The sequence below is a fragment of the Thamnophis elegans genome, chromosome 14 (assembly GCF_009769535.1).
Source record: "Thamnophis elegans isolate rThaEle1 chromosome 14, rThaEle1.pri, whole genome shotgun sequence".
NCBI classification, from domain to species: domain Eukaryota; kingdom Metazoa; phylum Chordata; class Lepidosauria; order Squamata; family Colubridae; genus Thamnophis; species Thamnophis elegans.
The window spans coordinates 2,355,565-2,377,702 of record NC_045554.1 but is presented as its reverse complement, the minus strand read 5'-3'; the positions used below and the strand labels follow the sequence as shown (position 1 = coordinate 2,377,702).

The following is a 22,138-nucleotide window of genomic DNA, read 5'->3' as shown; positions in this document are numbered from 1 at the left end:
TGGGGCAGCCAATCGCGGCAATTTGATGGCCTGTGGACTTCAACTCCCAGAATTCCTGAGCCAGCCTGTCTCAGGAATTCTGGGAGTTGAAGTCCGCAGGTTGTAAAGTGGCCATAGTTCCGTGATGGCTAACCCATGGCATGTGGTGGCATGCAGGGCCCTCTCTGTGGGCATGCGCATCGCCAGCTGCTCTTCTGGTTTCTGGTGCGCGTGCCCATGTTGGCCACCTGGTCCTTGGGTTTCTGGGGCTCCAGCGTGCGCGAAGACCAACTGGAAGACCTGATGGTTGGCACATGCAGCTGGTCTTGGGGCTTTCGGCGCATGGGCAAAGGGTTATAGTTTTGGCACTCGGTGCCGAAAAGCTTCACCATTACTGCCACAGTTGCTCTGCCCTGTTCTATTCCAACCCCTTGCCCTGCAGAAGAATGCATGGCTTTTGGGGTTATAAGTGGATAACTATTTGAGGGGCTGCCCCAAAAATAGCAATAGCAATAGCAGTTAGACTTATATACCGCTTCATAGGGCTTTCAGCCCTCTCTAAGCGGTTTACAGAGTCAGCATATCGCCCCCACAGTCTGGGTCCTCATTTCACCCACCTCGGAAGGATGGAAGGCTGAGTCAACCCTGAGCCGGTGAGATTTGAACTGCCGAACTGCAGAACTAGCAGTCAGCTGAAGTAGCCTGCAGTGCTGCATTTAACCACTGTGCCACCTCGGCTCTATACCGAAGAGGGAGTCAAAGCTATTCTGCAAAAGCACCTGGGGTTAGAATAAGAAGCAATGGGTGGAAACTAATCAAGGAGAGAAGCAACTTAGAACTGAGAAATTTCCGGACAGTGAGAACAATTAATCAGTGGAACAGAAGTTGCCTCCAGAAGTTGGGAATGCCCCAACACTGGACGTTTTTAAGAAGATGTTGGATAGCCATTTGTCTGAAGTGGTGTAGGGTTTCCTGCCTAAGCAGGGGGTTGGACTAGAAGACCTCTAAGGCCCCTTCCAACTCTTATCCTGAGCACAAACTCCCGCTTGCCGACGAGATGGGTTGGATCCATGCGTGGGGGAAGCTCTCCAAGCGCCCGTGCCTGCTTAGCGCGGAGCCACGGAGCGCAGATTCAGCAGGCGAGCGGCGCGCAAATCCCCCCCGCCCTGGGCAGAGATCGCTTGGCACGAGTCCCGGTGCCCAGAGGAGGGAGCGGGGGCGGTAAAGGTGAGCCTGGCCGCCTCCCCGCCACACTGAGCTGGGCAGGGAGCGGGAAGAGGAGGAGTCTCCGGGGAAGGTGCTGCCGGGCAGCCGGCTGAGAAAGCGCGGAGGAAGCGGCCGGGAAGGCGCGCCAGGTAGGACAGCCGCTTCCTGGGCCGGAGAGCGGACAGGTAGGCAAGGGGGCGGCCGGGCGGAGGAGGGAGAGAAGTTGGCGTCGCCAGGCGCTCCGGCCCGAGGAAAGCACGGGAACTCGCGCAAACTCGCAGGCTGCCCTTCTCAGCGCAAATATCGGGGTCTCCTCCAGGGGAGAAGAGGAATCGGCGGCCGCAGCTTTCGGGATGCCAGGCAGGTGAGTTCTAGGCTTGGTTTGGGACCGGGACGAGCCGGGGGTCGGTGGAGGGAGCGAAGCCGTGAAACGGGGTGAAGTTGGCGGCGGGTTGGCTCAGAGCCTTAAATCGATTTTTTTTAATCGGTCTGGGAGCAACCGCGTAGGAAGGGTAAGGGTAAATTCCCCCACCCGGAGGAGACTCACGCGAGCCCTCTCTGCTTTTCAGAACCACGAAGGTAGACCGAGCTCCCCCAGCACCGAGGTAAGGCAGGTCTGTGTGGGCCGGTTTTCCAAGGTTTGAAAGTTTGAATGGGCCTTTTTATTTTTAGTTTGGTTGATTTATTTCCAGAGGGTAAGCGTTGACTATGAAGGGAACCGAGTCTTCTTAACAGGGAGGACAGAATGAGGCTGTTTGAAAAAGTACTGTACACTCTTTAAGGAAGGGAGGGAGGGAGGGAGAGAGAGAGAATATAGATGGTAGGTAGGTAGGTAGGTGGGTGGATAGGTGTGAGAGATAGATTGAGAGAGAGATGATAGATAGATAGATAGATAGATAGATAGATAGATAGATAGATAGATAGATAGATAGATAGATAGATGATAGATAGATGATACACGGGTGGGTGGGTGGGTGGGTGAGTGGGTGTGAGAAATAGATATGAGAGAGAGAGGTGGGGATATATATAGATATAGAATAGATGTATAGAATATATTAGAATAGAATAGAATAGAATGATAGATATATAGAAATAGACAGAGACAGATAGATGATACATGGGTGAGTGGGTGGGTGTGAGAGATAGATTGAGAGAGAGATGATAGATAGATAGATAGATAGATAGATAGATAGATAGATAGATAGATAGATAGATAGATAGATAGATGATAGATAGATGATACATGGGTGGGTGGGTGGGTGGGTGAGTGGGTGTGAGAAATAGATATGAGAGAGAGAGGTGGGGATATATATAGATATAGAATAGATATATAGAATAGATTAGAATAGAATAGAATAGAATAGAATGATAGATATAGAAATAGACAGAGATAGATAGATGATACATGGGTGAGTGGGTGGGTGTGAGAGAGATGAGAGAGGGAGGATATAGGATATATATAGATATAGAATAGATATATAGAATAGAATAGAATAATAGATAGATAGATGATAGGTAGGTAGGTAGGCAGGCAGGCAGGCAGGCAGGCAGGCAGGCAGACAGACAGACAGACAGACAGACAGACAGACAGACAGATAGATAGGTATAAAGGTATAAAGAGAGAGAGAGAGAGAGAGAGAGAGAGAGAGAGAGAGAGAGAGAGAGAGAGAGAGAGAGAGAGAGAGAGAGAGAGAGAGAGAGACTGGCCCAAAGTCACCCAGCTGGCTTTCATGCCTAAGAGCAGGACTAGAACTCATTGTCTCCTGGTGATCGATCTAAGGTTATCTCCCCAGCTTCATTGCTTAAGGCAGGACTAGAACTCACCGTCTCCTGTTGATTGGTCTAAGGTCATCTAGCCTGCTTCATTGCCTAAGGGCAGGTGCGATGTAACCATACTCTGCTACCAAATGTGATGTTCCCGTGGTTCGTCCATGAGGCCAATGTGGAGAAAAGACACGGACACGAGTCTTCTCGGGATGGAGCGACCCAGATTGGGGGTCCAAGAGCCCCTTTTATTGAAATAGGACAAAGGCAGGAGGAGCAATCAGCAACCAGCATGTGATTAAAGACAGCCTGTAAAACTACAATTTCTAATCTGCTGCTCAGGGAAGTTCTGTCTATATATGGTCAAATCCTGGGCGTCATTGTTAGGGCACATCTCAGGATGTTATGTTATGAACTATCAGGATATCAGGATGTTATGGAGTACTATCAGGATGTTCCGTTCTTTAGGAGTTTGTTTTCTCCTGTGTGGTTCAGCGTGGCTCTGCATGCCCCGTTATGCACTGGGCCATGGGTGACCGCTACGCCTACACAAGGAATTATATTACAACAGGCAGGACTAGAACTCACCGTCTCCTGGTGATTGAACTAAGGTCATCTAGCTGGCTTCATTGCCTAAGGGCAGGAACTAGGACTCAGCATCTCCTGGTGATTGAACTAAGGTTATCTCACCGGCTTCATTGCTTAAGGCAGGACTAGAACTCACCGTCTCCTGGTGATTGGTCTAAGTTTATCTCCCCAGCTTCATTGCCTAAGGGCAGGACTAGAACTCACTGTCTCCTGGTGACTGGTCTAAGGTCATCTAGCTGGCTTCATTGCCTAAGGGCAGGAACTAGGACTCACCCTCTCCTCGTGATTGAACTAAGGTCATCTAGCTGACTCCATTGCCTAAGGGCAGGAACTAGGACTCACCCTCTCCTGGTATCTAAGATGGGAAATGCAGATTCCTAGCAACAGTCCCTGCAAATTATCTTGTTGTGCTGATGTTGATTCAAGCCAACCACAGGACACATTTGAGCCAACCAAGAGGAGGGATCTTATGGCAGCCTTCAGGAATCGGTGTGTGTGTGTGTGTGTGTGTGTGTGAGGGGTCGCAAGAGGCCAGTCCCCTTGCCTCCTCCACCTCCCCCCCCCCAACATAAAACCCTTGAAGTGTTTGCTTGCTGCTGATTAAGCAAGGAGGTGCTAAAACCCCAGCCCTGCCCCAGGCGCTTAAAGAAGCAAGTTGAGCTAAACTGGCTTGTTTAGCCAGTGAGCCACTAAGCTCAGCCCTTCGCTCCGAATAAACAGAGGCCCTGGGTGGGGCTCTGCCCCACCTGCTTTGCTCACGGGGGGGGGGGGGGGGAAGAATCCAGCTGACAGTAGGTGAGAAGCGGCTGCTTGGTCTTCCGAGGCGCCCAGCACAGGCTCCGCGGGCTCTGGTGCCGCGGGCACACCAGGAAAGCAACGCGACAGGTTTGGTGGGCTCACGAGGGCCAAGGCGAGCGATGCACGCTCCCCAGAAATTCCTCCCCACCTTGGCACAGAAGGCGCGAATAACGTCCAGGATACAGGAAGTCCTCGGTTTACGGCCACAGCTGAGACCGTGGGTAAGCGAGGCGGTTGCGAACAAGGGTTGTGCTTAAGAAACGTTACATTTCTAAACTAGTACTGAATAAAAATGAACCAAAGTTACTAATTGCTATCAAACTTAAAAGTGTTGGCCACAATGGAAATTTAATGGCGATATGAACAATTCATATTATTATTATTACAAGTGTTGGTACAACTGTTGTTGCAGAAGTTAAATCGATAGGAAGGCAGTGTAGAAGAATGGTGGAGCGACAGAGGGACTGCCGATACAGAAGGCTGTAAAACTATTTTATATTGTTATGTTTGTCTTGTTGTTGTTGTTGTTGTGTTTCCCCCTCTGTTTTTAAAGGTAAAATGTTTAATAAAACTTATTTTTTTAAAGAAGAGAAGCAGCATTGCAGGGGAGTTTGGTAGAGGCTGTTTTGAGCTAGGCTGAATCTTGTCGGACCGTTTTTATTTTTATTTTTGCTCCTTCCAAAGTATCTCCGGAGATACAGTTGACCGGTTCAAGAATTGCTCGTGTTTCAAGCAGGCAAATTTGTTAAATTCTCTTTATCCAGTTGGGTTTCGTGGTCTGGGCTCCCTTAGGACCTCCTGCCACCCCAAAACTAGATTCAGGGGAACAGCTAAGAATCCGTTTTAAGAGCAGAAAAGGCAGAGAATCTTCTGGGACTTTCAAAACTTTTTTTTTCCCCCACAGAAGCTTCCGACATTCTCCATCCACTTCTTCTAGCGCGGAGGGTCTCTTTGGGTTTATTTATTCTTTTAAAGTAGCTTTTGTCTCTTTCCTAGCTGGTAGGCCTACTTTGTGCTCATGGAAAGCCAACAAGGAAGAAGGGAATACTATCCCTTGGCAAACTTCCTTTCCCTACCTAGAAGTTTGACCTTCTTCGCAGGCTGGTTAATGTTTGATGTTGTGATAGTACCAACACGTACCTTACTCCGAAACTCCTTCCTTGGCTCCTGTGGTCAGAGAAGAGCCAAATGTTGACTGAACAGGACAACTGAGCCTGGGAAGGGCTCTGGTGGTCAGCTGGTGGCTGGGATAATCTGCATAACTTCATTGCATCGTCCAATGTTGTGGTTACTGGGGTTGAGCTCAAAGCTTCTGGCTGAGGAACTGCTCAACCAACCAATCAACCCCACCACCACCACCCACCACCCATCAGCTGGAGTTGCTCCTCAGATCCTTGAATCTCTCTACCTTCCTCCCCTCCTCCTAGGAGTAGGGAGAGATGTATTTTTAGGCTCTCGTGTACTTGTAAGCATAAGACCACGGGGGTGAGTAAGCATGTGTCTTGCCCTGGAGTCTCCCAGAGGCTGAAAAGGGCATAAATAATGCGGGTGGAACCATAACAAAAGATTTGTGTGTCTAGAAAACTCACGAGAGGGGCCATTTATCTGCCGGTTCTTTGGCTTGGAAAGAACTGAATCCATCAAACAGGTAACTGAACTTCTAAAAACTTCGGTTAATTGGCAAAGCCAAGGGATGAAGTCATAACTTAGGGGAGGGGTGTATGTGGACATTTCAACAGGAAAGGTCTTCCTCTTTGCTTTCAAGGGTTGAAATGGTTAAGTTTTCTAGGCTCATCATTGCGTTGAAGCCAAATTAAACGTTGGGAATTCAATTTAAAAAAAGAAAAAGAACGTGGAAAGAATAAAAAGGATGTTTAGCAGAGATGGCAAAAATGAACTGTTTTAATTGGAGATTAACTATCTGCGTTTGTTTCTACCTGGAAATCACTTTGAAATTTGTGTGACATTAGGGAGGCATAAAAAAGTCTTGTCTCTAGGATCTGCTGATTAATACATTGGTTGTAAAAGTAAAAAGTTGAGGCTGTAATTTCTTGTACTTTACTGCACTGAAAAGTTGGAAGCCAATGCTTTTTTCTTTCCTCCCCTTTATCCTACATTTCTTTCTTTTTCCTCTTTCTTTTTCTTTTCTTTCTTTCTTTCTCTATCTATCTTTCTCTTCATTTATATATTATGATAATCTTAATTAAGGAACTATGAAGAGATTTGAGTAGTGGTGATGTCACCAGGTTAAATAAATGGCCCCTTACTCAGTCGTGGGTTGGTCCATCTTTATAGTATGTATTCAGACAGAAGCTGGACTAGGATGTTTTAATTGTTTCCTGCCTTGAGTGGAGAATGGGGAGCCTTTTGTTTTTTAAATCCTAGGATGAATAAATGAATCTTAACCAAAGCATTTCTTAATTACAGATATGCTGTAATTGGCTCCTAACTGCTTGATCTGTTCATCACTCTTACGCTGTAGGGAAATGGGCACCCTTTTTAATTAAAAAAAGTTTGCCTTTGCCCCTTTATTAAAAATGTAATTATTTTTAATAGAAGCCCTTAAAATGGGGCAGGTGACTTAAAATAGTAGAAGCACTAGCGCGTCTCTCTTCAGAAAGAAGTTTGCCATCCTTGCAACAACAGGAAGAAAATTAGGTTGCGGTTTTCCAAGGGAATATCATAGCGTAATGTCCTTTTCTTTGCAAAAGACTTTTGTTTTAGTCACACGAAACTTTCCAGATTTATAGTGCAAGTCACTAGGTGTGGAAACATCATAATGGTGCAACTTTTTCTAGATTCTGTGCAAGATGGCAGCCTTAAAGTTCAAGGGGTCCAGTTGCTTTGCTTACAGAATCGCTATAAAAAGCCATTCTATTCTAATGCTTCCCTAAAGTGAATGGTAGGGGCAGTTGACAATGGGAAAGCTTAGAAAAATTAGGACTGTTTGTTAGGGGGAGAAGGAATGACACCTCGGGGCTGTCTTTGGGCTGAAAAAAGCAGATGGCGTGGTCACCCTAATAAGCCTCTTGCGAAAAGATTTATTCAGATTTACAGAATGGAGGCTGATGTCATTTGGCCAGCTAAGATAGGGGGCAAAATTTAGTGTGGCTTAACTAAGCAAAGATTAATAAAATGGAGCAGTTGGTCTTTATCCTTAGTTTCTCGTCTGTCGTAAAGTTATTTTTGTAATGAATGCCTTTCTTGGGGGAAAAAGAAATGCAGTGCACGTACATGTATGTCAATGCCTAGAATAGAAGGTGGGAGAGATATGGCTAGCTAATGTGACAACTCAGGGCTCTCTCCCCGAACACGCTCCCTAAAAATACAAGTATATTATTAGTTTGATGCTAGGAAAGAGAAGTCAGAATATCCCAGATGTACAAAACTCCACCCCCACTTAGTCCTGGAAGCTTGGACACATTCATTTTGCTTGCTTGGAGTTTGCAAACAAAAGCTTTGCTTGGAGTTTGCAAGCAAGGTGTTCCTGGCATTAAGAAGAGAAATGGGAGGTGCAGAATCGAAAAGACCTTTGTGCTTCTAATAACCATTGGTTTATCCTTCTGGGTTCTTTCAAGTCAAAAAAAGAAATTGTAATTTCTATTCTGTCGAATAGAAACGAGGAAGAGGAGGTTTCCCCCCCCCCGCCACCTTTTAACCTCAACAATTAGGAAATATAACAACGATTACTAAACTTTTGAGCAACACATGACTTTCTAATTTAAAATACAAGGTATACTGTTAATGTAACTGTCAAGGCTCTCCAACCAGTGGTGGGATTCATTTTTTTTTTTACTACTGGTTCTCCTGGCATGGCTTGGTGGGGGTGGCAGGGGAAGGATACTACAAAATCCCCATTCCCTCCCGATCTGCTGGGACTCGGAAGGCAGAGAATAGAAGGGGGCATGGCCAGCCAGAGATGGCATTTATTGGTCCTCCAAACTACTCAAAATTTCCGCTACCGGTTCTCCAGAACCGGTCAGAACCTGTTGGATTCTACCTCCGTCTGCAAGGTTTTGGTGCCCTTGTCCATGGCTCTTTAAAGCAGCTGCATCATCGGCAGCTAGAGTAGGCTGCGTGTAAAATATCTGCTGTGTTTTGCTCAGAGTATTAAAAGTAGGCATTCAAAAAACCCTCTCCACAGTGAGAAAAACAGGAGTCTGTTCAAATAGGAGTGTTTCAGCTAAAGCAAATATAATCCTGCGCTTGCTAATCAGATGGGCAAAGTATTCTAAAAAGGCAAAGAGGTCCGATTCTTCAAATCTTTGCCAGACATGGGTTGGTTTTTTTTTGGATGATGGGATAATTTTAAGCTTCCAGCTGTTACTCCTGCAATCGTGAGGGCTATCCATTTCCGTAACTCAAAGCCAAGAAATTTGCAATACGTAGGAGGGTGACCGAAGTCACCTAGCATCTAGTTTGAGTAGGATTCCACTGGTTGGGTGTGAATTGCAATTCTCCCTTGCTGGGGAAGTTTGCTTGTTGAATCTCTTTTGGACTGGCCTGCCCCCATAGACTAGTAGGGACACAGTGGCTAAGACGTTGAGCTTGTCAATCAGAAAATTCGGCAGTTCGAATCCCCGGCGCTGCTTAACGGAGTGAAGTCCCGTTATGTGTTCCAAGCTTCTGCCAACCTAGCAGTTCGAAAGCACGTGAAAAATGCAAGTAGAAAAATAGGAACCACCTTTGGTGGGAAGGGAACAGCGTTTCTGTGCGCCTTCGGCGTTGAGTCACGCCGGCCACATGGCCACAGAGACGTCTTCGGACAGCGCTGGCTCTTTGGCTTTGAAACGGAGATAAGCACTGCCCCCTAAGGTCGGGAACAAATAGCACGTACGTAGGAGGGGAACCTTTACCTTACCCCATAGGCTGGAACTGCCCCATGGAACTCCTTGGAGAAGGGAGAGGACACCAGCAGGGGGGGACAAAGGAGATGAAAAAGAGGATGCAGGAGATGAGCAGGCTGGGTAAAACACGTCATCCGTTTGGCGTTCTTGCGCAGCTACAAGAGCTCATCTTCTGTTGTTGATCACCGTACGAGGATGTGATGAATAATCTGCTTCTCTTCAGCAGCTCACCTTGATCTTTCCTCCCAACTAGGGCAAGTTTTCCCCGTGCAATGCTCCTCCCTGACACACTCACCTTTGCTCCCTCGTCTCCAGCAGATGATGAACACCACGATACACGCCAACTGGTCTTCTCCCGCCCCGGAAAAGCTCCTGACCTCCGGCATGGTGGCTACCTCGTTCCATTTATTCTCTCCGCCGATGGTCTCCGGCCATTTAACCGTGGAGGACGGTTCCCAGCTAAGGGCTGATCAGAACCACTCCCAGGAGACGCAGTCCCTCTTTTTGACCACATCCACGGCAAAAGCCATCTCGGGACTCTTCGTCTGGACGGCCCTGATCCTTACTTTCCACCAGGTGGGTGGTAGCGCTGCCTGGGCCTGCGGGGGACTCCCATCTTTCCAGGTGGCTGTGTAAGATGGGAGAGGGGGGGTAGTCCACATGTGCAAGGCGTCAACTCATCCAGAATGCAGCCGCGCGAGCGATTGTGGGTGTATCTTGATACACCCATGTTACACCTATCCTCCGCGAGCTGCATTGGCTTCCAATCAGTCTCCGGATACGCTTCAAGGTGCTAGTTATTACTTATAAAGCCCTTCATGGTATTGGACCTGGGTACTTGAGAGACCGCCTACTGCCAATTACCTCCCAAAGACCCATTAGATCGCACAGGGTCGGCCTCCTCCTTCTGTCTACCAGCCAATGCCATCTGGCTACGACCCGGGGGAGGGCCTTCTCTGTTGCAGCTCCGGCCCTTTGGAACGAACTCCCCGCAGAGATTCGGACCCTCGCCTCTCTCCCGGCCTTCCGAAAAGCCGTTAAAACCTGGCTGTGTCGGCAGGCCTGGGGTTGATGAGCTCCCTTCCCCTCTCGACAGGTGTGGTTGTTGGCTATCTTAAATGCTTGTCTTTTATCTGTGTGTTCCCTTTCCCGCTTGAGTTGTTCGCCACCCTGAGTCCCTATAGGGAATAGGGCAGCATATAAATAAAACAAATCTCAATCTCAACTCAGGGAAAGGTTGTCAAAACTATGGCTGTTGGATCAGGGGATGTAGAGTCTTGCTTCCTGTACCATCAGACAAGGCTATCGGGGTAGAAGTCCTCTGTAGCTTCTAGTGGCCACGGAGGACTTGGATCGTGGTCTTGTTTCTATGTTAAGACGCTTAATTTAATTTTGCTTAGAAAAGGAACGAGGAAAGTGTTTTCAGTTTGGAAAGAGTGCTCTGTCTTCTGTTGTTTTTGTGACTTTTCATGTAGTCTTTTTTTCTGGGGATGGTGGGTGGAGTGAGGGGACATCATCATATCCTACAAGGTTTTTGACTTACCAAGTGAGGCAGCTCGGCCTTCTGAGTTTCAGAAGGATTTCTCTCTGGAGATAAATCTTTATAGGCCTGCCAATATTAGCCTAGGACAGGGGTCGGCAACCTTAAACACTCAAAGAGCCATTTGGGTCTGTTGCCCACAGAAAAAAGAAAACACTGGGAGCCACAAAACCCTTCCTGTGCTGATTATTTCCTGAGTGGCCACAAAACTAGCACATGTAGTTGAATTACGCGTTCTGTTTTCTTCTGAAACTTTTGTCGTCTTGGATTTAACCATGGTTGGCCTTCCTGGTGGGGTTGAAAAGCTAAATAAATCAGGTGCCAGCAGGTCTTCCACATTGGCGGTTGGGATGCATATTTTGAGCAATAGGGAGCTGCAGCAGAGCGGTGGAAAGAGCCACATGCGGCTCCAGAGCCGCAGGTTGCTGACCCCTGGCCTAGGATATTCGGTTGCTTTTCAATTCTGATTATTTTATAGTGATGAATGATGGAAGTAATGATGATAATGATGGAAGTCGTGTCCATCACCCCCAACCCCACACCCCGGCAAGATCTCACCCTCTTTTCATTGCTGGCTGCTTGTTCGCTTGTGGTTTCTACCCAGAGTGTGTCTCCTTTAGAAGGAGGAAGTTACAGAACTCTCACTCTTAGTATTGCATCACCAACCATGCTGGCTGAAGCCTTTTCGGAAGGCCAGATTTCCCATGGCTGCTAAGAAGCCAGAAGGTTTGGGAGACCTGAAGCTTCAGCTAATGCCAGGTTGTGTCTGTGGAGATTCTCAGTCCTCCAGGTCATGGTTGTCCCAAAGGGAGGCCCTTCAGACAGTCACTCACGCCCTTGTGACCTCAAGACTGGATTATTGTAATGCGCTCTACATGGGGCTGCCCTTGAAGAGTGTTCAAAGACTCCAATTAGTTCAGAACACAGCCGCGCAAGCGATTGTGGGTGCACCAAGGTACACCCACATCACACCTATCCTCCGCGAGCTGCACTGGCTTCCTATTAGTCTCCGAATCTGCTTCAAGGTGCTGGTCGCTACCTATAAAGCCCTACATGGCATCGGACCTGGGTACCTGAGAGACCGCCTCCTGCCGATTACCTCTCTCAGACCGATTCGATCGCACAGGTTGGGTCTCCTCCGGATTCCATCTGCCAGCCAATGTCGGCTGGCGACTCCCCGGGGGAGAGCCTTCTCTGTTGCAGCTCCGGCCCTCTGGAACGAGCTCCCTGTTGAGATCCGGACCCTTACTACCCTCCCGGCCTTCCGCAAAGCCACCAAGTCCTGGTTGTTCCAGCAGGCTGGGGGGAGCTGAGAAGCATCTACCTCCACAGAAATTGTGAATGTTGGTTTTGTTTTTAATATGTTGTCTTTCTCTCGTTTCCCCCCTTTCCCTTGTCTTTTGTGAGCCGCCCGGAGTCCTCCGGGAGTGGGCGGCATACAAGACAAATAAATAAATAATAAGGTGCTTTTTCAGGAGGCAACTGGACTTTCTGGTTTTTCCTTTGAAGATGTTTGGCTTCTCATCCAGGAAGCTTCTTCAGAACTTCTTCATCAAGGTCTACGGAGATTCTCAGCCCTCCAGGTCACATTGGTTGTGAAGGTGCTTCTTCAAGGGGCAACTGGATTTACTGGATTTTTTTTTGAAGACGCTTCGCTTCTCATCCAGGAAGCTTCTTCAGCTCTGCTTCAGAGCTCAAGAGCTGAAGAAGTTTCTTGGGCGAAAGCAAACACCTCCGAAGAGAAACCAGAAAATCCAGTTGCCTCTTGAAAAAGCACATTTGGGACTAACACCAGGTTGAAGGCCACACAAGCAGATACGTGTGGTGTTTGTGTCCTCCAGCTCCAGCTTTGTCGGATGTGACAAATACAAACAACCACATCATCACGAAACAAAGCTACAGCACATTGATCCTTACTGGTTCCGCGTGTCTTCCCTTCTTTTCTCTCTTCCCTCAGATCTTCCTGCACCTGAAAAATTACACCATTCCCAACGAGCAGCGTTACATCATCCGGATTCTCTTCATCGTCCCCATTTATGCCTTCGATTCCTGGCTTAGCCTCCTGCTCATTGGCAGCCATCAGTACTATGTTTACTTCAACTCGGTGCGCGATTGCTACGAAGGTGAGGCTGGGATTCACGGCTGTCCCTGGACAACACCCCAGATAGGTGGGGCGTGGAGGCTGCTGCCACTCGGTCATAAACTGGGCTGAAGGGTCCCAAGTTCAAAGGCAAAATTTCACGCAATCCTTCCAGAGTGCGGCCAGGAAGGGCAGCCTAATTTGTGGGGATTTAGACGTGCGTAGATTAAAGGCAGCCCTGTTTAAAATCTGACGGAAATTGGTCACAATTTCTGCCATCATGTTGAGTTCCGTGTATGTTTTGAGAGCCAGTTTGGTGTGGTTTAGAAACCAGGAGGCTGTGAGTTCTAGTTCCACCTAAGATATGGAAGCCAGCTGGGTGACTCTGGGCCAATCACTAGGAAACAAGTGAGTTCTAGTCCTGCCTTGGAGCCGAGGTGGCGCAGTGGTTAAATGCAGCACTGCAGGCTACTTCAGCTGACTGTAGTTCAGCAGTTCGGCTGTTCAAATCCCACTAGGCTCAAGGTTGACTCAGCCTTCCATCCTTCCGAGGTGGGTAAAATGAGGACCCGGATTGTTGTTGGGGGGCAATATGCTGACTCTGTAAACCGCTTAGAGAGGGCTGAAAGCCCTATGAAGCGGTATATAAGTCTAACTAACTATTGCTATTGCCTTAGACATGAAAGCCAGCTGGGTGACTTTGGGCCAGTCCCTCTCTCAGTTGAGACCATCTTAAGAGTTGTTGCAGGAAAAAGAGGGAGGGGGAGGATTATATATATATTTTGCTGTCCTGAGTGACTTGCCAAGTAACAAAGGTGGGATGAACATCTAATAAATAATATCTCTCTCCCTTTTTGGTGTGTGTGTGCAGCATTTGTGATTTACAGCTTCCTGAGCCTCTGCTTTGAATACCTTGGAGGAGAAAGTACCATCATGGCGGAAATCCGAGGGAAGCCCATTGTGTAAGTTGACCATCGCAAACGTATCTCTAGCTCTTGAGAGAGCCGAGGTGGCGCAGTGGTTAAATGCAGCACTGCAGGCTACTTCAGCTGACTGCAGCTCTGCAGTTCGGCTGTTCAAATCTCACCGGCTCAAGGTTGACTCAGCCTTCCATCCTTCCGAGGTGGGTGAAATGAGGACCCGGATTGTTGTTGGGGGCAATATGCTGACTCTGTAAACCGCTTAGAGAGGGCTGAAAGCCCCATGAAGCGGTATATAAGTCTAACTGCTATTGCTATCTTGCTTACATTTGGCATTATTTCACACCCAGCATAGAGCCTTAAGGTCCCACGCTTGGGCTGATGTATGTCTCCGCTTTTTCTTAGTTCTAGAAATATACTTTTTTTATTTTCCATTTCCATAACATATAATCACATGTATACTATTACATAGCCAATATCCTATTGTATTAAGTAGTAATTACATCAGTTCCTCTTGTCGTCAACGCCCAGAAAGATAAAAACCCATTATTAGCTCTTCTGCTCTCCATACACCTCTTTCTTCTGCCTCTCTCCTACCTCCTTTCTTCCCTCCATCATCCTTTCCTACTCTACTTCCCCTTCCTTTCTCCTTCTCCTCTCTCTTCATTCCCCTCCTCCTTATCCTCCTCAGCTTCCCCCCTTACCCTCTCTCCTATCCCTCTCTTCCTATCTTTCTTCTCTCCTCTGTTTCCCTCTCTTCCTCTCATTCACTTCGCTTTTTCTTAGTTCTAGTTGTCTCTACGGGACTTGCTGTCTACGAGGGATCTCTTACTCCATTGGGTTTCTTCGGTTCTGCAAGCAGGTGAGGAACATCTCATACATGATCGGTTCTCTGTCATCCATGGTGCTTCCAAGGGAGGCATTGCCTTCGTTTATTTCCCCGCCCCGCAAAACTTGTCTCAATTTCAGTTCATTTTTCCCAGGAAAAGTTTTTGCAGGTTCCTGTTTTGTGTTGTGTGAAATATTTGAATTTCTCCTGCCTTTATAGGTGTAGAGCAGGGGTAGTCAACCTTTTTATACCTACCGCCCACTTTTGTATCTCTGTTAGTAGTAAAAAAAATTAACCGCCCCACCGGTTCCACAGTAATGGTGATTTATAAAGTAGGGAAGTAACTTTACTTTATAAAATTTATAAAGCAGAGTTACAGCAAACGCCTACCGCCCACCATGAAAGCTGGAACGCCCACTAGTGGGCGGTAGGGACCAGGTTGACTACCACTGGTGTAGAGGGAAATTGGCAGGCTGTTGTGGCCCGCCAGCAGCCAGCAGAGCTGGCAGCAGATTCAGGCGGTGAGAAGGTTGGGGAGGAAGATGGGCCAGTCCTGGAGTCTGGGGAAGGCTCCGATGAGGGCTCTGTGTCGGAGGCAGAGAGGGGGCCAGGGCCGTCTGACAGTTATCAGCTGCCTTCAGAGTCAGACTTCAGTGAGGCAGAAGAACAGCTGGAGCCTGTTCCCAGTGTGCGCATGCACAGAGTTGCCAGATGAAGGGAACAGTTAAAGAACAGGGTGTGACTTGGGAGTAAGGCCACAGATGGACAATGAATGGCCCCTCCCAGAGGAAATAAAAGAGGAGCGAAAGGGGAGTGGAGTTTGCAGGAGACCATTAGTTTGGGTTTGGGACTCTCCGAGGCTCCTTGCCAAGTTTTGCAGAGATCAACCTGGCAGCTCTCCAAGCCAGAGAAGGTCTGTGATTGTAAATCCTCCTTTGAAAGACTTTGCTGGATGTGAATGAGCAGAATTCACAGTCAATTAATGAACAGGGTATTTGTTGGGACAAGGAGTTTGCTTCTGGCTCTCGGGAAGCCTCGGTCAGAACAGTGACAGTCGTTGCCCAAAGACGCTCAGACTTTGGAGATGGGATCTTAGCATGGAGAATCTGTTGCTTTCCTGGAAAGCTGGACGCCCACCAGCTTTCATCACTCCTAGTGACAGCCGTGGGTGATGGGGGCATTTGTGGAGGACCTCAGATTGCCCATCCTAGATTGGACCCAAAACGTGAAGTCTGGATTAAGGGATTAGGTGACAACAGAGGCACAGAAGCTGGGTGGTTTCAATGGAGCCGTTTCTTGGCTTCCTCGGTTCCACCACAAAACCGCGTTCGACTAAACCGTGTAGCTGACGTCATCAACAGGGCGACAACAGCGCGGAGACAGAAGCACGCTATAAACGCTAAACCTAAAATTAACCCCTAAACCTAAACCTAACCCCCCTAAACCTAATCCTAAACCTAACCCTTAACCCTAAACCTAATCCTAAACCTAATCCTAACCCTAAACCTAACCCTTAACCTAACCCTAACCCTATTTAAAGCGCCCTTCTTTCTCCGCGCTGGCTGTTGTCGCCCTGTTGATGACGTCAGCGACGCGGTTTAATCGGGCGCAGCTTAGTCGAGCGCGGTTTTGACGGGTCACGGCTTCCTCCTAGGCCACCCTGCAGTTCTGCATCATCAAACCGGTCATGGCCATCCTCACCATCGTTCTCCAAGCGTTTGGGAAGTACCACGACGGCGATTTCAAGTGAGAATGGAGGGGATGGGGAGGAAGAGGGGGAAACAGGCTTGGGAAGGGAATGCTTCCTAATGAGGAACTCTGCCTCTGTCAACGCTCTGCTCCCCAGCATCCACAGTGGCTACCTCTACATCACCATCATCTACAACTTCTCGGTCAGCCTGGCCCTCTACGCCCTCTTCCTCTTCTACTTCGCCACCATGGATCTCCTGAGGCCTTTTGAGCCAGTCCTGAAGTTTCTCACCATCAAGGCGGTCATCTTCCTCTCCTTTTGGCAAGGCGAGACGCTCTACTTCCTGTCACGGGTGGAGAGGGCGGAAGTCCTGGAATAGGAGACCTCAGTTCTCTATTAACCCTTTCACTCTCCTGGTCTCTCCCAATCCAGTCTTTCTCAAATCTTAGCCATTGTTTCAGAGAGGTGGACTCTTGGAATCCCCCAGCAATTCTGGGAGTTGAAATCCACCCATTCTTAACACGGCTAAGGTTGAGAAACACAGCTCTGTCAATTTAATGTGTTTGGGCTATCATTCCACAGGGGAGAGAGACAAGATGATCCCTTCCACGGTTGAAGGGAAAAAGCAAAGTTGAGGAAATCTAACTCCCTCTAGCTGGCATTTCAGTTGAGGGAGCTAATTCATTGGTAGTGATGCAGATGGTCCAGGTGAGATCCAAATTTTGAAAGACTCACACCTGCAGGACTAAAAAGCCTTGAGAAGTCTCCATCCCTTGGGAAATAAATATTACATGGAGTATCAGCTTGCAAGAAATGTTAGCTAGTTCTAGGAGGACTCTATTGTTTTGTGGATCCTTCACACTCCCAAAGTAGAGGAAAACGGTTCACTGACAAAAGCGCGACTGACAAAAGCGCGCCCGATGAAACCGCGAGTTCTAAACCGCGCCAACGAATGAGCGCTGAAGCGCGCCGACAACAGCGCGTCGACAGAAGCGCGCTCTAACCCTAACCCTTATCTTAACTTAAATCGCGCTTCTGTTGGCGCGCTGTTGTCGGTGAGTTGATGACGTCACAGTTTTAGCGCCGCGGTTTTGTCGTGCGCGCATTTGTGGGGTCACGTAGGAAAACTAGGTTGGAGCCAGCCCTGTATGTAGATGTTGCTAGTGTGTTTTGTCAATTTGTCTGTATTTTTTTAAAAAAAGAACCCCGCTGGAATCTTGTAATTTTGAGGAATTCTGGTATGGGACAATGACGTAGGTTCCTTCAGACATTTTCCTGGACCTGTGGAAAATGCACTTGTGAATCCTGGCTCATGTTTTGCAACCGTTTCTCTTTTTCAGGGATGCTCCTGGCTATCTTGGAGAAATGTGGGGTCATCCCAGAAGTTCAGATCATTGACGGGAAGGTGGTGGGAGCTGGCACTGTCGCGGCTGGCTACCAGAACTTCATCATCTGTATTGAAATGCTGTTCGCTTCCATTGCTCTCCGTCACGCTTTTACCTGCCAGGTGTACCGAGAGAAAAAGGAAAGCGCCACAGGTAACTTGACTCAAGGGAACCAGTTATACAGAAAGTAGGCAGGATGTGCTGGATGTGAAGGAGCAGAATTCACAGCCAATTGTTAAAAGGGTTTTTTTGTTGGGACAAGGAGTTTGCTTCAGGCTCTCGGGGAGCCTCAGTCAGAACAGTTGGCATGCTTGAAGGGGGAAAAATAAGCCTGCTTATCCATTGATTCTCTTCCCCTTTTCTTCTAGCAGGCCTGGCCCCATTGCAAAGCATTTCCAGCGGGCTGAAGGAAACGATGAGCCCTCAAGATATCGTCCAAGACGCCATCCACAATTTCTCCCCAACCTACCAACAATACACGCAGCAATCCATGCAGGAGACGGAAGGGGGGCTCGGACAGAACGGCCACACGAGTCCTCCAGCGGAGGCCTCGCAGAGCAAGAAGACGAAGAGTCTTGAGAAACGGATGCTCATCGTTTCCGATGATGAGCTGTGAAGAGGCGCCTGGAAGGAAGGAGAGTTCGTGGATTCGAGAGGGCTTCCCGCCTCGCTCCAACCCGGATCAGATGGCCTTGTTGAACGAAGCAACCGAGGCGTCTCGTTCTTGTTCTCAATGACTTATTGAGGGAAGACCCCCTTCCCCAGACGTAGGGTCCTTCCTAAATACAGCCAGATCTGCCGTTCTTATTTGTTGTGGTGGGTGGCAAAAACTCCCGGGAGTTTTTGATGCACTGGTTGTTGGTCCTGGGGCAGCCTGAGGGGCCACACAGAATTTCTCGAGGGACGCAGCTCCTCCCATTCCCAATGCATGGAGATAATACTGATTATTGGCAGAGAAGGGACAAGGCAATGTAAGAAATGGACGAAAATTGGATGAAATCAACATTTTCATTCAAAGAATTGCAGCTGCATCCCATTGAAAGCGGATTCCCATTGTCCTCCTTTTTAAAAAAAAAATATTTTGTGGATCCAATCCATCGGGATTGGGAATCAATAGCTCCGAACCCTGGAGAAATAAAAGCACAATTTTTCTTCTTTCCAATGTAAGGTGCTGCAACAGGGTGAGGAATTATAGCGCCAGATTCCTTTGTGAAGTTGCACGGAGGCTGTTGAAGTTTCTGATCCTAGGACGCGCCTTGGATGTCAGAGGAATTGTGACCTCATGTTGGAAAAAGAGGCATTGCATTACATTGAAAGTGTGAATGTACTTCTTTCTATCTGGAGGGATGGCTATGAATCGCATGTCAATCTGTACATTTCAAAAAAAAAATGTAAATTATAAAAACATTTGTAATACTTTTTCCCACTGCTGTCTAACGCTGACAAATTTACTTTTGAGAGTATTCAGAGTCAGAGAACGCACTGATTTGGTAGTCATTTGGGATGAATCTGGGATGGCCTATGGTTACTCACTGGTGCTGGAGTTCAAGTGGTCTCCAACCTTGGCAACTTTAAGAGTTGTGGACTTCAACTCCCAGAGTTCCTCAGCCGGCTGAGGAACTCTGGGAGTTGAAGTCCACAGGTCTTAAAGTTGCCAAGGTTGGAGACCACTGCTATAGTTCATAGTTGAAAACAAGGGAAGTAGCACACCATTGATATAAGGGAGAGGATTTTTATGGCTTGTCAAATGCAAAATAGCAATGAGAAACTTTGGTCTATGCAGTGCAGCTCCTATTTATACTTCAGCCTTCTTGATGTCAGGAATGTTATGTTTCTCTCGTCTTCTGCAACCTTGAGATTTGTTTAGCAGTTTGTGGCTGCCTTCAAAACTTCAGACAGACAGCAAGTGTTTTACTTCACTTCTGCAAATGGTTGTCCGGATGTTGACCAGAGTTTGATAATTACTCTATGATATTTTATTTTTTTATTGGCAGATACAGTAATGTGACACTCATAGCTTCCTGAAAAATTATTTTAAAATCCAGAGAGGGTGTAAACCCACTGCTAGATTTGGGCAACCTTAAGGAGGTGTGGACTTCAACTCCCAGAATTCCCTTGCTACCATGACGTTCACTCATCATAAAGCAGGTTGGCTGGGGAATGCCTGGAATTGGAGTCCTCTTAAAATCTGCCAAGTTAGAAAAAAAGAACCACTGTATTAGATCAGCGGTCTCCAAACCTGAAAACTTCATGGGCTATACTAGCTGAGGAATTCTGGGAGCTGAGGACAAGCAGTCTTAAAAGTTGCCAAGTTTGGAAACTCCCGTAATAGATAAAAGCTTTGAAATACTAATAGTACTACTACTAGTATACACCCCTCAGAGAGGAGGGGGGGTCCTCCTGGATTCACAGCTGACACTGGAACACCATTTGTCGGCTGTGACCAGGGGGGCCTTTGCCCAGGTGCGCCTGGTACACCAATTGCGGCCCTATTTAGACCGGGGGGGGGGGGGGCACTTCAAACAGTCACTCACGCCCTTGTCACCTCAAGGCTGGATTATTGCAATGCGCTCTACATGGGGCTACCCCTGAAAAGCGTTCGGAGACTACAGCTAGTCCAGAATGCAGCCGCGCGAGCGATATTGGGTGTACCCAATAGGAAGAGCCAAGGTGGCGCAGTGGTTAAATGCAGCACTGCAGGCTACTGCTAGATCAGCAGTTCAGCGGTTCAAATCTCACCGGCTCAGGGTTGACTCAGCCTTCCATCCTTCCGAGGTGGGTAAAATGAGGACCCGGATTGTTGGGGGCGATATGCTGACTCTCTGTAAACCGCTTAGAGAGGCCTGAAAGGCCTATGAAGCGGTATATAAGTCTACTGCTATTGCTATTGCTATTACTGAGATACACCCATATTACACCCGTCCTCCGCGAGCTGCACTGGCTGCCAATTGGTCTCCAGACGCAATTCAAGGTGTTGGTCATTACCTTTAAAGCCCTATATGGCTCAAGACCAGCGTATTTACGAGACCGCCTACTGCCACATACCTCCCAACGGCCGATAAGATCCCACAGAGTGGGCCTCCTTAGGATGCTGTCAGCCGGGTAATGTCAGTTGGCGGGCCCCCGGAGGAGGGCCTTCTCTGTGGCTGCTCCGACCCTGTGGAATCAGCTATCCCCAGAGATCCGGACCTTACCCACTCTCATGGCCTTCAGAAAAGCTGTTAAAACCTGGCTGTTCCGGCACGCCTGGGGCTGTTGACCTTAGTGTTAAGGTCCAGCCCCGATTGAACATATGCATGTTGGGAATTTTTTAAACTATGTTTTATTTTGCTTTTCTTTTTCTTCTTCTTCTTTGTAAGCCGCCCGGAGTCCACCGGCCTATAAATCTAATAAATACAGTACAATACAATACTACTAATAATAAATTGAACTTATATGCCCCCTGACTATCAAAGACTCTGATCACAGACAAGATCCATTCTGAAACCAGAAGATGCTTTATTGGAAAGGTTACCAAAAAGCCACAACGGTTGCAGCTTCAAATTTACAGCAATAAATTAACATTGGGGTTGGGGGGAGAGAAGAGGGTATCAAATGAAAATGGATTGGACACACACAGACAGACGGACGGACAGACATCACAGGAATCGTGGGACAGGCACCCACATTACTTGATATGTCAATAATTTATTTCATAATAAAAAAAAAGCGCAACACAAAAATAAATACCGAAAGAAAATTTTAAGTTTGCAGAAACCACAGAGCGGAACGGTCTCGGGATGAAAGCTTTTGGATCTGAGCTGCAAAAATCCAGAGGAGGGGAAAAAAAGAGAGATAAATAAAACTCTTTTTCTGTCATCCATTTTTTTTTAAAGTATAATTTTATGATGCAAGGAGAGAGATGCTAGGTCAGTCAACAGCAACAAAAACATGCTAAATTTCCAAAGCATGTAGTAACACAAAGAAAGAAAGAGAGAGAGAGAGAGAGAGAGAGAGAAAGAGAGAGAGAGAGAGAAAAGAGGGGTGCTAGAGGAAAGAAAGCCATCTTACAAGAAAGCCTCTTTGCTTAAAATAAATTTCTCTGGTTTTTCTATGGACGAGTCCTTTGGTTTTCACATACACCATTAAGATGCAATCCCTTATTTGATTTGACAGAGGCGCTGCCCAATTCCAAATCGACTCTGGGCAGCTTTGCAACTTAAAGCCAAAAAATAAAAATAAAAAATACAATTGGAATAAAAACAGGGAAGAATTCCCTCCGTTAGGGAGAGTCAATCTGTTGTGTGCTGTGCATTTTTGGTATCCAAAACGCATCCTTCCAGGCTGAGGGGTAAGCCGAGATAATCAGCTTTCAATTATCCAAGGATGATCACGTGTCTTGTGTGACAAGAGGCTGAACCAACCCAAGAATTTTCAGCCGTATCATCCATGGGAGAGAGATTCTTTTCTTTAAAAAAAATAATCTCTACTTATATACATATATAAAAAAACTAACATCTAAGAGAAGTGCCA

At 47.4% G+C, this 22,138-nt stretch overlaps 1 protein-coding gene across 15 annotated transcripts; it reads left to right on the top strand.

The window, feature by feature from the left end:
- The first annotated feature begins 1,236 nt into the window (after positions 1–1,236).
- On the top strand, positions 1,237–19,052 carry TMEM184A (transmembrane protein 184A). Of its 15 annotated transcripts, XM_032230695.1 has the most exons (12): positions 1,237–1,549; positions 1,755–1,790; positions 4,748–5,820; positions 5,916–5,983; positions 9,498–9,758; positions 12,680–12,845; positions 13,674–13,764; positions 14,509–14,584; positions 16,206–16,297; positions 16,398–16,567; positions 17,582–17,779; positions 17,995–19,052. In XM_032230695.1, exons 5-12 carry the CDS (start codon positions 9,501–9,503, stop codon positions 18,240–18,242), a joined length of 1,299 nt encoding a protein of 432 aa, XP_032086586.1. In that variant the 5' UTR covers positions 1,237–1,549; positions 1,755–1,790; positions 4,748–5,820; positions 5,916–5,983; positions 9,498–9,500; the 3' UTR covers positions 18,243–19,052. The 15 variants fall into 15 exon arrangements, with proteins under 15 accessions (XP_032086586.1, XP_032086589.1, XP_032086585.1 ...); XM_032230698.1 differs by lacking the exons at positions 4,748–5,820; positions 5,916–5,983 and having other exon boundaries at positions 1,237–1,370; positions 1,505–1,549; positions 9,501–9,758; XM_032230694.1 differs by having other exon boundaries at positions 4,748–5,983; positions 9,501–9,758.
- Positions 19,053–22,138: the final 3,086 nt, after the last annotated feature.

Coding starts and splice junctions, on each gene's coding strand:
- TMEM184A (XM_032230690.1), top strand. CDS start 4,455: ATGCACGCTCCCCAGAAATTCCTCCCCACCTTGGCACAGAAGGCGCGA. Junction 4,557..9,497: donor GGCCACAGCTGAGACCGTGG/GTAAGCGAGGCG, acceptor CCTCGTCTCCAG/CAGATGATGAACACCACGAT. Junction 12,846..13,673: donor GGTGCGCGATTGCTACGAAG/GTGAGGCTGGGA, acceptor GTGTGTGTGCAG/CATTTGTGATTTACAGCTTC.